The sequence below is a fragment of the Grampus griseus genome, assembly GCF_964374135.1.
Source record: "Grampus griseus genome assembly, chromosome: 12".
Lineage (NCBI taxonomy): Eukaryota > Metazoa > Chordata > Mammalia > Artiodactyla > Delphinidae > Grampus > Grampus griseus.
In genome coordinates this window covers 64,491,853-64,506,182 of record NC_139006.1, presented here as the reverse complement: position 1 = coordinate 64,506,182, position 14,330 = coordinate 64,491,853, and the positions used below count along the sequence as shown (strand labels likewise).

Here is a 14,330-nt window from a genome sequence, read left to right as displayed (position 1 = left end):
GGCTTATTAGTTTGTTTTTCAACTCTGATCCTGGACTTGCTTCTTTGACACCATCCCAACTGGTCCTAGTAAAACCCACACGAAGTCCCAGACACTAGAACGAGTGGCTTCCTTCTTCATTACCCTATCACTTGGACATTTATCTCTGTAAAAATTCATTTCCTAGGCTTGGACTGTTAGGCAAAATTAGTTTATTGGGTGGCTCCTACCTCCGAATGCATGATAATCATGATGATTAGCATCTGTATACCAGTTCGTTTACATAGCACTTGTGCTGGCGATGTGTCCGGTGTGCCCCCGAGCCGCGTCCCAGCAACCCCGTGGTGAAGGCTTTGTTCCTTGAGCCTCACACCGGGTCTGGCACACACACGACGTTGTTAATTCAGTGTTTGTTGTATGAGGAAGGCAAACAGACTACGGAAACAGCTCTCCTAAAGCCTTGCAGCTAGGAATGGCAGAAAAGTATTTTCGGTCTGAAAACTGGGCTAGGGGTCCTGTCTGCTCTCACAGGTCCTCACAGTGGAAATGCCTTGGCCATCACTCATGGGGCCGGGCTGCTTTGGCGGGTCCCAGGACGTGTCAGGAGCAGCGTATGTGGTCACCTATGACTCTTTGCTCTCCTACAGACAAAACATTACCCCTTCTGCAGGCTGCCCAGTTCTGATTCACCATTAACAGGATGTCTCGTCACTAAGATGCTAACTGGCACTTACCATGCAGAATTCAGTACCAAAGTCATCCTTTAAAGACTTTTGACAGGGGAATGGGAAAGGTAAAACTAGGGGGGGGGAAATAGGGGGAAAAATCAGAAAACAGTGAAGGCTAATTTGGTAGCTTCAAGTCCATTTCATTGTGTCTTGAAGTTCAAATGAAGACCCTGTCTGCAGCATGGAGAGTGAGGAATAACAGCGGGGCTCATCGGGGTGCCTCTGAATCAGGCTCAACGTTTATTTTCTTGCTTTGCCGTCTTTAAAATCAGTGTTTTTAGTGCCCGTGGAAATCAGCTAAACTGTATGTCTCTCTGTCTGTACTGCAATGGCGGATCCTGGTTTTTCATTGTTGGAATTTGAGGCCATTACCTAAGCACCCCCATTGCTGAGCCATCACAGGCCAGCTTCACGCTGGAGACTCTTCCCTTCCCTTGTGTTAAAACTGGCATCGCCTCCTGACATGAAGCAGTTTGCCACAAGTGAGGCCTGACTGTTGATTTGAGGAGTGGAGATCATGAGATTCTCCCAGCTGTTCGAGAAGAAAGTTCTCTGCGGTTACAGATGATGTCGTGTTGTGCCTGCAATTTCTCTCTACAAAGAAAACTTCACGCTGAGGGAGGTGATCTCCCTGAACATCCTCTGCAGGGGCCTCACCTCCATCCCTAAGCCCCTTGAGGCTTAAGAGTGTTTATAAAGTTATAGTCTCAAAGTGACAAGTGTGGCTTGAGTTTTGAAGACTGAGCTCGAAGTGGACAGAAAACTACCCATTGTCTCTTTCCGTCGTGCTTTCCTTTTGAATAGGATCATTCACCTCATGAGCACCTCAGCCTGGTTGTCAACTCAGCCAGTCTAGTTCCAGATATTTCTTCCTTTGGGAAACTTTCTGAGATCCCCTCCCAGACAGAATAAATCCCTTGACTTTCTGTTCTCCAGAGCAGGGGCCTCTGTTCTCGAGGGCTGGCTGTTTTTATATTTCTAGCCCTCTCCTAGATTGTGCATTTCTTGAGAGCAGAGGCTGTTTAATATACCTTTATATGTCTCAGCTGGGGCAGGCTCCTTCCTGTGCCTCTGTGGTCGAGAGACGCCAGTGTGTATGAGGCTGTCCTCCCCGGGTTAGGACTTGCACCTGACTGATATCTAGAACGACTTTTGATTAGGACTGGCGTGTTTCCTCACTGACTCTTGCCAGGGTCATGAAAAGGCGGCCTCCACCCTTGCCGTCTGGGATGACACATTGGCCTCTGTTGTCATCAGCCTTCCTGTAGTAACTGCCCCACAGAGAGAGAAGCTGTCTGCAGCCTCAGTTCCACATGGGACCTCGCCAACTCATCCTTTTCTACAAGGACATCAGAACAGCCAATTTCAGGAAATAAGAAAAGCAGGCAGGGATTTAAAAAAAACCCTTAAATCTGTATATTTTTGAATAAGTAACAAATTCACATGGTACAAAGTTGAAAAGGTACAAAAAGTTATGTACAGTGAAGTTTCCCTCCCAGCCATTTTCATCAGCCATCCAGTGTCCCTCCCTGGAGGAAACTGTATCTACATGACTATATATTTGAATGTCTCTGTTGTCCTAGATCTTTACTTTTTCTGGGTATTTCTCTTGTCTCCTTCATAAGAACATTCATTTTATCCTGCCCCTCCCCCTCTAGCCCCCAGTACCGAGGTGAGTGTCCTGGAGAGCCACCTGGCAAACGTTACAGACCAGTTGACAGCCTGTCTGTAATACAAGAATATTTGATGAGTCAGTGCTTATAGCATCTTTATTTGATTGTGAATTAGATGCACTTCATTCACCTAACGTTCTCCTTCTTCTAACATACGCCAAGAAGTGCTGATTGTCACATCAGCCTCACTCATGCCGTCTTCCTTTCATGAACCATCACTTCCATTTGTATCGCTGCCAGTTCAGGATGGTTGAGGGCTCACTCACACATTTTTCAAGGGACGGTTGTGCAAGAAATGTCGATATTTTCCAACACTTTTTTTTTGCCTCTTCGATTGTTTCTTCTTTGGCTTCTGCAAGGAAAAATCCTCACCCCTGCCTCGCTTCGGCCCTTGGCCCCCAGCATCAACACACCCACATGTCCTTTGGGGCCTCTTTCTGCCCTTCTCTTCTAAGAACCACTGGAAATGAGAAAAGTACTGAAAGGAAGAATCCTGTCTTGCCCAGACAGGAGGTATTTATTTAAGCTTTTGCTTAGAGTTGCTTATCGTCCTCAAGAGGTTTTCAGGTTCTCTTTTTCTGTCCTCCTCGTTCTCTTTCATGTCAATTTCCCCCCAGCAGTTGTGGACGGTTTACCTGCTTCTCCTCCATTTCCTGTGCACTCTGCTGCCCTCCTTCCTCATGCACCCTGGGGCCCTGACTGCTCAAGACCGGGGGGCCTTGGAGCAATTTCCCTCCAGCTTCCTCTCTCCTCTAGCTGCTTAGCCAGCGGTCAGTCAAATGGCGGCCCCCGCAGTCCTTCAGGTGCCAGGGGGCCAGTGATTAAGTAGCCAGGTCTTTCACTGCCTCCATCCTTGTTTGTCATAACTCTGTTGCAGGTTATTTTGGTCTCCGTGATTTGTGGCTGCACCATGATTAGGGTTTGATTACTATCACCAAAGTGACTAAAAGATGAAAATAGAAGCCACAACAGGAAATAAACAACTGCAAATGAGATATTTTATTCCATATTCCCTGCCAGCAAATGATTAGAATCAAACTCATTCACAATAGTTTGGTGAACTCCTAAACTTTTTTTTCCAAGGATCAGAATAGTTTGAAATGGGGTGCCCGTCAGTCTCATTTGTGCCTGTGGAAAGGAAAGGAACTCCTTTTCTAGGCACGCCAGCCAGCCAGGAGTTCCTCTACTGTCCAGCTTCTTTCTTGGAAAGGAAAGGAATAAGAATATGAATGGGGTGGGACTGGCTCTCAGGAAGGCTTGGGATGTTAACTGATTCAGGGGATGCCAGGGAGCTATAAAGCAGCACCAACTACTGCAGGTACTTGCCCAGCAACCCACCCCTTGTCTACCTAGGGCAGTAAAATGGAGGAGGAAAGCCATTGGAGAGGGCAAGACAGGGGTGACACCTGAAGTAAAAGCACCCACAATTACACTGTATGGTAACATATCTTTGCAAGAATATGCATGCTCCACCCAGACAAGCTGTGACGTCAGATTCCACTCCTGAAACCCCCGCTAAATCTACCTGCCCTGTGCGTGCTCCGGCCTCGCCTGCCATAGCGTTAGCACCATTGGCCAGATTTCCCAGCCTTCAGGTTCTCCATTTAGCCAAGAAGCTTAATTAGAATTGTGCCTTTCGTTTTCACTGCTTATTTAAGTCCTTCCTGTCACTTTGCAGTCTGGCCTAGCCTCGACAGGAAAGCGAACATCTTCTAGCTAGGCCCAGAGCAGAGAGAGGGAATGAGACCCCGGAGAGGGCAGGAAACTTGCCCAGAAAGCTGTTGAAACCCTGCCAAGTGCTCATCTAATATCACCACTAGTGTGTTATTTAACCAGTGAGTGGCAGAGTCTCAGCCAGGAATCAGGTATTCTTTCTAAGCCTTTCTGAGGTGAGTGTATTATACATTTCCCAGATACCTCAAAAATCCCATCTCTGCCTGTTTTGTCTTTCCCTGCCAATGATGATGGGATCACCCAAATCCATTTTCTCCTGGGCTTTCTCTCCTGCTGTCTTTGCAGCTTGCTTGTTCAGAAAATTTCACACACACATACACACACACACAGAGGTTTCAATGCCCTTTTCAATAAGCAATATTTTTATTTGTAACAAAATTATGATCTTAGACAACTGCAGCCTATGTGGCTTACAAGGTTTAGAATGCCAGCTGCTGCCCTGTCCTACACGTTTCTGCACTGCTTGGCATTTCTGGGTCTTCTAGGTCAGTGAGCTTCAGGGTCCCTTGCCTAGAGATGATCATGATTTTCTCTCACTTTTGTATCTCCAAAGGTGCTCTTGGTGGGTTTGGGGGAAATGGTCCAAATGAGTCTATTCAAGTCTGTTGATTCCTAAATATTTATTAAGCACCTATGGCATACAGACACCTTTTAAGTTGCTGGAAGGGAAGGGGCTGAGCTATAAAGCTGAGATTCATCTGTGCTTTTTCCTTTTATTTTATTTTATTACTTTTATTGCCTTTTTTGTTTTTCTTTATTATTATTATTTTATTATTATTTTTGTGCCTTTGCCTTTTAAAGGAGCATAACTTAGCTGGGAAAATGAAAATAGTTTCTTTCACCTTTTCTAAAGATTCGTTAAAATCCCCAGTGAGTTTCATAGTCGTTCTGATCTCACAATTCTAAATGGCTTTTTAAAAAAATCTTATTTCACTGAATAAGATGCGAGGTTAGACCACCATGCCAACTAGTGGCCTCCTCAATAATGATGCGTATATATTTAAATCATTACAAACAGTTTTCACGAAGTAAACGTAATCTGGTCCTTTGCTCCACCAATGCTTTACCCATTTCCATGCAATAGTCTGCCTGCTGGGTCTACGCTTCTCTAAAGCCTCGGGTAAGGGGATAAACTCTCTGACTCTAAGCGCCTTGAAAGCTACGGGGCCGAGGAGGGCGAAGAAACAGGCCCTGCATGCATATGCATGCCCTAGGCAGGTCTGCTCGGAAGGTAACCTTCCTGCGCTGGGAGGCGGGGTGGCGGAGGTCTTCCGGGCTCCGGAGGAAACCTGCACGCGGCGGGGCGGGCGAGCCCCCCCCGGGCGAGCCCCCCCCCCCCCGCCAGGATGCTGCCCCTCGCAACTCGTCAGCCAGCCAAATGCATTCCAGAGCTTTGCACAAGACACATTTCTCCAGGCAGTCCTAGAAACCCGAGCCCGGAGCGGGAGAGGGCGGGAGGGAGCGCGCGGCCGCCGCTGAGGTCACATTCGCGCCGCCTCCCCGCCCTCGGCGGCCCGGCTGTTCCCTCCAGCGCACACTTCCTAGGGCCTTGGTCCAGTCCGGTGTAAATGTCTTTTAAACGGAGACAGCGCTCTCCTCCCCCTTCCCTCCCGCGCGGCGGCCAGGGGATCCGTCGCCAGGGCCTTTAAAACAAAACGAATGAATGAAGCGTTAGGGCGAGCGCGCGCGGGACAGCCACTGAGAAGCTCCGCGGTCCGGGTCTAAATCCGCCACCGACCCGCTCGCTTCGCTCCATAACTCGCCGGCGAAGCCTGTTCGGTGCTCTTGGGTCTTTCCATTTCTCCTCTGATTCCGCCAGGTCTCAGTCGATTCTGGGAGCTTCTGTGGTCCCCACCTTTATTCGCCCCCCCCTTTCGTCCCCCCCCACCCCTGCAGACCCGGGAGGGGGTGGCGGTGGCGGGGGGCGGGGTGGAGAAATAGCTTTTAGAAACCCGATCTGTTGTTTGCGAAACACAATCGCTTTTTTTTTTTTTTTTAAAGCGACAGGGTGTCTAGACGGCCACGTGACGAGGCCGGAGCCGGGCGCGCCACTGCGCAGTGGAACCAGCAGAGCAGAGGGCTGGGGGGGGCGGGGGGGGAGGCGGGGAGGAGGCGGCGGCGGCGGCGGCGGCGGCGGCGGCGGCGGCTGGGGGCGGGGGAGGGAAGGGGGAGGAAGGGGGAGGGAAGGGGGAGGAAGGGGGAGGGAAGGGGGCGGGGGCGGGAGGCCTTGCCGGAGGCTGTGAGCCCTGAGCACACTCGCTCGCCTGCTCGGCGCACGGAGGAACCTGTCCTCGAGCCGCGCCAGCCGAGCCAGCCGGGCGCCGTGCTCGGTCCGCTCGCCGCGCCGGAGAGAGCTGCCCGAGACAGAGCCAGCCCGCCGGCGCCGAGCTGCCGAGCGCACGGCCCAGGAGCCCCTGAGTGCGGCGCGGCGAGCCCCCGGCGGCGGCAGAAGGACCCGAGCGCCAGGAGAGGGCGGACGGGGGACAAGGAGGCTCCCGACCGCGACGAGGAGAGTCTCGGAGGAGAAGGCGGCGTGAGGGACACCGGGGCCTCCAGCGGCCGCAGCCGAGTCGGGGCGAGCAGCCCACACGGGGAGCCCCAGCGGCCGGCCGCGGCCAGGGGAGGGGGCGCCGGCGGTTCCCGCACTAGAGAGCAGAGGGCGAGAGCGCGCGACCCGCCAGCGGCCCGCCGCGCCGCCCTCCCCCGCGCTGTCAGCCCCGCGGGGCGCAGCCGCCGCCGCAGCATCTTCTGCCCCTGCGCCCCCGCCAGCTCCGAGGAAGTCCCCGCTGAGGACTGGGGCCCCCGGGAGCGCAAGAGGAAAGACCAGAGACTACCCTAAATCACCCAGATGCGAAGGATTGAAGCAGCCTAGCCAAAGCTTTCTGTGGATTAAAAAAATACGATTTTTTTTTTGTTGTTGTTGGCAGAAGAAAAGGAGAGGAAGACCAGCGGGGCTCTGCAAGGAAAAAAGGGGGATGTAACTCGTGGATACGTTTTTTCCACCCCTCAAACGTCTAGTTCTACTTTGTAAACATTTTCTTTTTTTAAACCCCAGGTCCAGCCGGACGCCCCCAGGCCTCCGGGGTGCGAGGAGGTGGTGTTTTTCATTTTGGGCTTTGCATGTTTGGTTCTTAGATTTTGAGAGAGCTTCCTTATTTCGCCAGACATCTCATGCGGGGTGAAGTCCACTCAGCCCCCTCCCCCGAGTCTTCGTGTGTACGGAATTCAAGGCGATCCGGTTACTAAGGATATAGAGGAAAAAAATAAATCGCGTGCCTGCTTTTTTTTTTTTAATTGCCAGTTTCTCCCCACCCCCAAATTAAGTTGCTTAGCAAGGGGGAAAGAGGCTTTTTCCTCCCTCCAGCAGCCCAGCCGAACGCCTTTCGTTTTTTGCCCTCGCGGATCTTCCATGTAGGCAGCCGAGGCTGGCGAGCCCGACACTCGGGAGCCGCTGCGGGGGGGCCTCTTTTTGGGGAGGCGCCGACCGGGGTAGGCTTCGCCGCCCCCAGGGAAGCGGCGGCCGCGTTCCTCCGGGGTGCGCCGGGGCCCGAGAGCGGCGCACGGCGCGGGCCGCGAGGGGTGGGGCAGCCGGAGCGCAGGCCCCCGAGCCCCGGCGGGCGCCCCCGGGCCCCCGCGCGCGCCCCGGCCTCCGGGAGACTGGCGCATGCCACGGAGCGCCCCTCGGGCCGCCGCCGCTCCTGCCAGGGCCCCTGCTGCTGCTGCTGTCGCCTGCGCCTGCTGCCCCAACTCGGCACCCGACTTCTTCATGGTGTGCGGAGGTCATGTTCGCTCCTTAGCCGGCAAACGACTTTTCTCCTCGCCTCCTCGCCCCGCATGTTCAGGACCAAACGATCTGCGCTCGTCCGGCGTCTCTGGAGGAGCCGTGCGCCCGGCGGCGAGGACGAGGAGGAGGGCGCGGGGGGAGGCGGAGGAGGAGGCGACCTGCGGGGAGAAGGGGCGACGGACGGCCGGGCGCATGGGGCCGGTGGCGGCGGCGCAGGCAGGGCTGGCTGCTGCCTGGGCAAGGCGGTGCGAGGTGCCAAAGGTCACCACCATCCTCACCCCCCAGCCGCGGGCTCCGGCGCGGCCGGGGGCGCCGAGGCGGATCTGAAGGCGCTCACGCACTCGGTGCTCAAGAAACTGAAGGAACGGCAGCTGGAGCTGCTGCTCCAGGCCGTGGAGTCCCGCGGCGGTACGCGCACCGCGTGCCTCTTGCTGCCTGGCCGCCTGGACTGCAGGCTGGGCCTGGGGGCGCCCTCCGGCTCGCAGCCCGCGCAGCCGCCCTCGTCCTATTCGCTCCCCCTCCTGCTGTGCAAAGTGTTCAGGTGGCCGGATCTCAGGCATTCCTCGGAAGTCAAGAGGCTGTGTTGCTGTGAATCTTACGGGAAGATCAACCCCGAGCTGGTGTGCTGCAACCCCCATCACCTTAGCCGACTCTGCGAACTAGGTAGGAAGTTGTTCTGCGCCCACCCTCCCCTCTTTCTGGCGCTCAGGTGGTGCAAGAAAAGCCCCGTTGGACAGTGTGTTTGCTACCTCGCTGGAGGGGAGTGTACATCTCCTCCTGGGAAGAGACTTGGGGGACAAGGGTCGAGAAGGGATTAGGGGAAACTGGAAAGGTATTCCCTGGGGGTTCCCTTCCAGTTTTTTTCTTCTCTTGCCCCGGGGCGCAGGGGAGGCTTTGGGCATTGCTCACGCACACACTCTACACACAGGGGGTTAAAGATTAGATGCCCTCATTTCCAGATTAGCCAAGGGGTGCAGAGAGAAGTGGGGGTCACGCCTCCCCCGCTCTGGGAAAGGCGTTGAGGTGTGTGGCCGAGTTGGATTCGGTCCAAGGCCGCCAAGGAAGACTGGGAGAAGCAGTTGTAAAGGCTAGAGAGTAAGGCTCTCCTTTAGTAAATAAAGAGGGTCACGTCGGGCACAAGGGGCCGGGAGACTGCCCTGGCCGGCGCAGCTTTGGGTTTTGAGGCAAGGAGAGTTAGGATGGAAGGTCGCGCTGGATATCTGCTCCAAACTGTGCCACCCCAGGGTGAAAGAGAACAAGCCGTCAGGAGAAGTTGGGTGCCCCCTGCTTTTTCCATTCTTCCAGCACAGGAAAGCAGTTACTGACTGTAGAATGGTCTGCCCCCAGCGCCTCCGTGAGGATGCTGCCCCTGGGGCCTGGGCTGCTTCTCAGTTGAGACCCCAGTCTCCTCCTCTTTATACTCCCGGCCTCCATTGATTCCCTTTTCAATACGTCTTTGTGCGGGGGCGGGGTGCACATCGGGCGCCCACAAATCCAAGTTCACCAGCGCTCTTGGGGTGCACCTCCCAGGTGGGCTGGCAAAGGGGAAGCCCGTGTTCCCCGCGCGGGTGCGGAGCGGAGCAGCGGTGGCGGAGGTGAATTGCACCCCTGGGGGACGGGGCGGGGGTGGGGTGGGACGGTGGGAGTGGGGTGTGAAGTTCTGGGACGGGGAGGGGGCTTTGTGGCCCTGCTGCCCCGTGAAGTGAGCGGCCTCGGCCGAGCCGCGGCCGAGCCGGTGGTTTCCAGCCCGGCCGGCCGAGCGCGGCGGCGGCGGCGGCGGCGGCGGCGGCGGCGGTGGCCGCAGACGTGGAGGAGCGGAGCGCCGAGGCTGGCGCCAGGCGGCCTCTTTTGTTTATCTGACAGTTAAATATCAAGGCAATCACCGCCCCGCGGCCCTGCCTCCAACCCCCACAGCTAAGACAAACAGTTGGGCTAAAAGAATGCCTCTGTTATCATAAGTTTCTATCTCTTTCTCATGGATCGGCCTTTATTTTCTCTTTCTTTTTTAATTCCAGAGTCTCCCCCTCCTCCTTACTCCAGATACCCGATGGATTTTCTCAAACCAACTGGTGAGTAGATGCTTTTAAAAATATCCTTCCTATCTTAAGTTAGAAATGGAGTCTCTAGAACGCGGATGTGTATGCCTAGGCAGCGGCGTGGGGAGACGCTGGACTTTCCCCGAGGTTGTTATAGGTTGCCGATGTTGAAAGTTTGGTGGGTTTTTTTCTGTTTTTGTTGTGACTGGAGCTGGCGATAATGTGTGTGTGTGTGTGTATACATATATATCTTTTTGCAAAGGTGTTTGTTTCCTAGATATTTCCATTTTGTTCCTTTTTTCATGTATTTGCACTCCATAACCCAAGTCGGCTCAGCTTTTAACACGTGGAATTTGATCCACGCCGAAGCATCTCGGGAGCCAAATAGGACAGGTTGATGGGCAACGTCGGAGACGTTGTGAGTGCCAGAAGTATCTCAGTGGGAAGAATGGATAACCCGATGGGGGAGGGAAGACAGTTTTAAAAAGTGCAGAGACGGACCTTGGTTTGGAGCAAGAGATTAGAAAAGTTAAGAAGTAAAGTCCACAGCCCTCTCCTGGTTTTCCCGGAGTTCCTGGTGAGGGCTAGAATAGTTTCTAGCAGAGCTCTGCCTGCCTGGTGCTTTGTCACAGGCTGGCACGGGGCCGGGGCAGAAGCCCCACTTGAGACTGACACCACCTCAGTTGCGCTCGTCTGCATTCAGCTTCTGGCAGGCAGTGCAGAGGTTGACAGTGCCAGGGGAGGAGGGTCTGAAAAATGGGGACTCGAGGGTGACAACTTCGATGGGCCCTTGTTTCCTGGAGCCCCTTCTTACAGCGGGAGGTTCTTTTGCTTGAAAGTAGGGATTGTGACTTTTGTCTACACTGGTGCCTGACAAATGCAGCGCTTTCGACATTTTTATTTTGCCAAGGTTCTGGGAGAAGGAAAAGTGAAGGGTTGGGCCCCATTTCCCTCTTGGAATTCTACAAGTCCTTCCGCCTCATGAGTTTTGGCTGTTGGGCCTTTCCCCCACTAATTAAAAGTCTTGCTGGGGCGTTGTCCAGAATTAAATACTTTAATGAACGGTGTAAGAGAAGCCCGTGCTCTCCAGCCAGCCCTCCCCAACTACACGATCCCTCCAAGTCTCCGAAGGCGTTGCTGCTTGCCTGGTGCCTGTCTAGTAAGTGGCCTGCAAAGCATGTGATATTTTGCTTTCGATTTACAAAACACCAGATAAATAGTCATTAATGAGGAGATAAGCAGCTCTGTATTTGTAACAAATGTTAACTGGAATTACCAAGCTCTGTTTTCTCCAAGAATGTAAGTTGACTAGGTTTTTGGCATCAATACTCAAGAATTCTTTTATGAGCTTAGTTGTCCAAGGGGCTCTCTCTGTCCTGTTTTTGTTTTCCCTTCCATAGTCTTCAAATTTGGAGGTTTTCCTTAAAAGTGAGAAAGAGGGAGGCCAGTTACCTTGGCCCCAGGGGTAAAGAAGACTAGGGCGAAGTGTTCTGAGAAATTTCCTAAAGTCATAGGAAAGAAGGACTACATTCTCTTGGGTTTCCTGCAGAGATACCTGGACAGATCTGTTCACCGGATTCAAGCAGTCACCCTCTCAGGCCAGGACCTCATTTTCAGCGAGTGGAGTGATATATTTATTCATTAGCAAGTGTTGACATTAGGTAGCAAAATGTGTGCAAACAGAGAAGCCACAAAGACAGGAATGTGCCATTTCCAAGGGGGAGAAAAGTTCTCCAGATCGGCCAATAGGAAGTGATTAACCTGCCAATCGGAAACTCACAGCTTGGTTACTCACCCAAAACGTTTCTGTAAAACAAAACCAAAAAAAAAAAAAAAAAAAACCCCAAAACACTCCAAAGCAAAAATCTAACCCTCCTCTCCCCCCGCCAAACCAGAAAACCCCAAAACAAAAAAAAAGGAGTGAAAAACATCACCTTTGTGTAAGGATGTGAGGGTGCTAACCGGCGAAGCCCCTGTGGTGGGAATCTCCTGGCGCGCTGGAGGGCTGCCTGGGCTGGGCCTGGTTTTGTTGGCTGCTGTAGCCAGAGATGTTGAGGTCAGACACACAGATGGGATGCTGCCCCAGGTTTTTCTCTCTGCCTTGCACATGGGGGAGAGTATTTGGCTGGGGAACTTAGATAAGCTGCTTACATTCTTAAGTTTCTAAGTCGTAGGTTGCATTTTTAGTCTTGGGTTACTAGGTGAGAACCAGCCGTAAGGTTTACAGTGGACAGCTATTAAAATCCTAACCAGTTGCACAACTAAGGGAATCTCTTCTGTGAAGTCTCCAGCTTGGGCAGAGGCAGTGGGAAGAGGCTGGGGCCTGGTCCCCCTGCAGCCCTGGAGGAATGCTCCGGCTGAAAGTTGGGAGCTCCATTTTGCTATGGTTCAAGCCGTTCCGCTGCAGCCTCTGGCATGGCCTGACTAGGGAGGCCTGGGTACTCTGTGGTTTGGAGTCAGCAGGATCTTCTGGGAAGGAGTGTTAGACATGGCTGGATGTAGGAGTAGGGTGGCTGTGACTTGAGGCTCTCAGAAGTCAGGACACCCGCCCCCCCCCCCCCAGCCCCATCACACCAGGGGTAAGAGCAGGCTGTTAGAATGAGATCTCAGTTTATGGAGCGGGGATGCTGGGAGGGATTGCTCTGTAGGCTCTGCTTCCTGTGTCCTCTGTATCTGAAGGTCTGAAAGATTTGAAGAATGGCTTGGCGGGGAGGGGATGTTGCTGGGTACATCTACTTGCTTGGGCTGGGGATCCAGGTGACCATTGGCAGATAGATCGAGCCTCCAAAGCCTAGTTGAGAAGTCTGGGACCTAGTCCTGCATTTACCTTTTAACTCAGGCCACTCTTAACTTTTTCAGGCCTGGTTTTAAACCCACGTGATCAAGGAGTTAGGTTAGATGATGCGTTCATTCACTCATTTATTGGCTCACTCATTCAGTCATTCTACATACCTGATGTGCCCGCCTAAAATGCATTGAAGATTCCAATGCATTGGTTAGTGCTTCTGTAACCTGGGTTGTGGATTGGGGCGGAGCTGGGGTATAGTGGTGGTGGTGGAGGCTTCTCTGTCCCAGACGGTAGGTACTTAGGTAGCTCAGAACTAAGTTGACAAGAATATCCTGGCTGTCTGGAAACCATTCTCTGAATGAGAGAAGTGGGGTCCCCAGCTCTGTCGCCTTGTACCCTTTGCAGCAGCTCATTCCTTGGCTGTTCCCAGGCATGCATCTTTGAAAGCTCTCTTACTGCTGGGAGAGGGGAACGAGGCTCCCACAAAACCCAGCGCTCACTGGGTGCTTGGTAGTGTTCAGCGGTGGAGAAGAGCCAGGAGTAGCCTAGCGTTTCTGAGTGTACCAGCCTGGGCTCTGGGGAGCAGACGACAAGGCAGTAGCTGAGAACCCTGCCTTCGGGGAGCTACCTCAGCAGAGCTTTTCTGTGGGTGAGAGACGGAGCTGTGGCCCTTGACCTATACTAACTTGTCAGGAGCTTGAGGCCCGTCTGGGTACTGAAGACTGTCTCAGCCCAGCTACCTTCAGGGAAGAGAGTGAGGACGTGGCCTACCCTGGGACGGAGGGGGCTGAACCCTTGGGTATGGTCCAGCTCACTGGGTGGCCCCTTGGGCTACTCTGTGATACCTCAGTTTACCTGGGTACGTGTCAAACAGGTATACCTTGCTACTTCACAGGGGTGGTAAGGAGACCTAATTAATGTTTGTAAATCCCTTCTGAGATCAAAGGGCAGAGCACCATTTCATAGAAATGCTTGTGGTTGCCAGTGTGGAGCTGGCTTAACCTTTGATCTGAGACAGGCTGACAACCCTGAATGTGGTCCCAGCTCTGCCCCGAGATGTGGGCTCTTCCTTTGAAACACACCTTGTCCCTGGGATTCAGCCAGCCAGAGCTGGTGGGGGAGGGAGGGAGTGGCCGCGGATAAGTCACCATGGGGGTGTCTTCCCTTTGCGGGGTAGGTAGAAGCCAATCTCCAACATAGTGAAGGCCATCGAAGTAGTTTAGAAAGTGCAGGCTCTACACTCTTTAACCAGCAACTCCATTTCCTGCCTGCCCCTATTGTTTTCCATTTGATTAAGTGTATCCTGTAAAACTGTATATTCCTGTTAGGAATCAGACTTTACCCTGATACAGTGAAATTACCCACACAGTCTTTTCTCTCTCCCCTGCCCGCCGCTGCCCCTCCTTTGCTTCCTCCTTCCCAGTTTAGAAGAATTCTTGAAAAGTTGTTCTTCCAGCCTGAGAGAGAATGCAAGAGAGGGATTAGAGAGAGGACCTCAGAGTTGAGTGGCCCAGCCCCTCCCCCCTTTTACCAGGCACTGGAGACAGCTGCTGGGCCCCTAGAGAGCTCTGTGGCTACCTGCCCCTGGACTACTCTTTCACTTGGCTT

The 14,330-nt window shown here is 53.3% G+C and overlaps 1 protein-coding gene across 2 annotated transcripts in view; it reads left to right on the top strand.

Annotated features, from left to right (window-relative positions):
- The first annotated feature begins 7,771 nt into the window (after window positions 1-7,771).
- Window positions 7,772-14,330, top strand: part of SMAD7 (SMAD family member 7) — a 30,010-nt gene continuing 23,451 nt past the window's right edge. For both annotated transcript variants that reach the window (XM_082667670.1, XM_082667669.1), the window contains exons 1-2: window positions 7,772-8,561; window positions 9,914-9,967. In XM_082667670.1, the coding sequence (XP_082523796.1) occupies window positions 7,949-8,561; window positions 9,914-9,967 (667 nt within the window). In that variant the 5' untranslated portion in view covers window positions 7,772-7,948. The remainder of the gene's footprint in view (window positions 8,562-9,913; window positions 9,968-14,330) is intronic.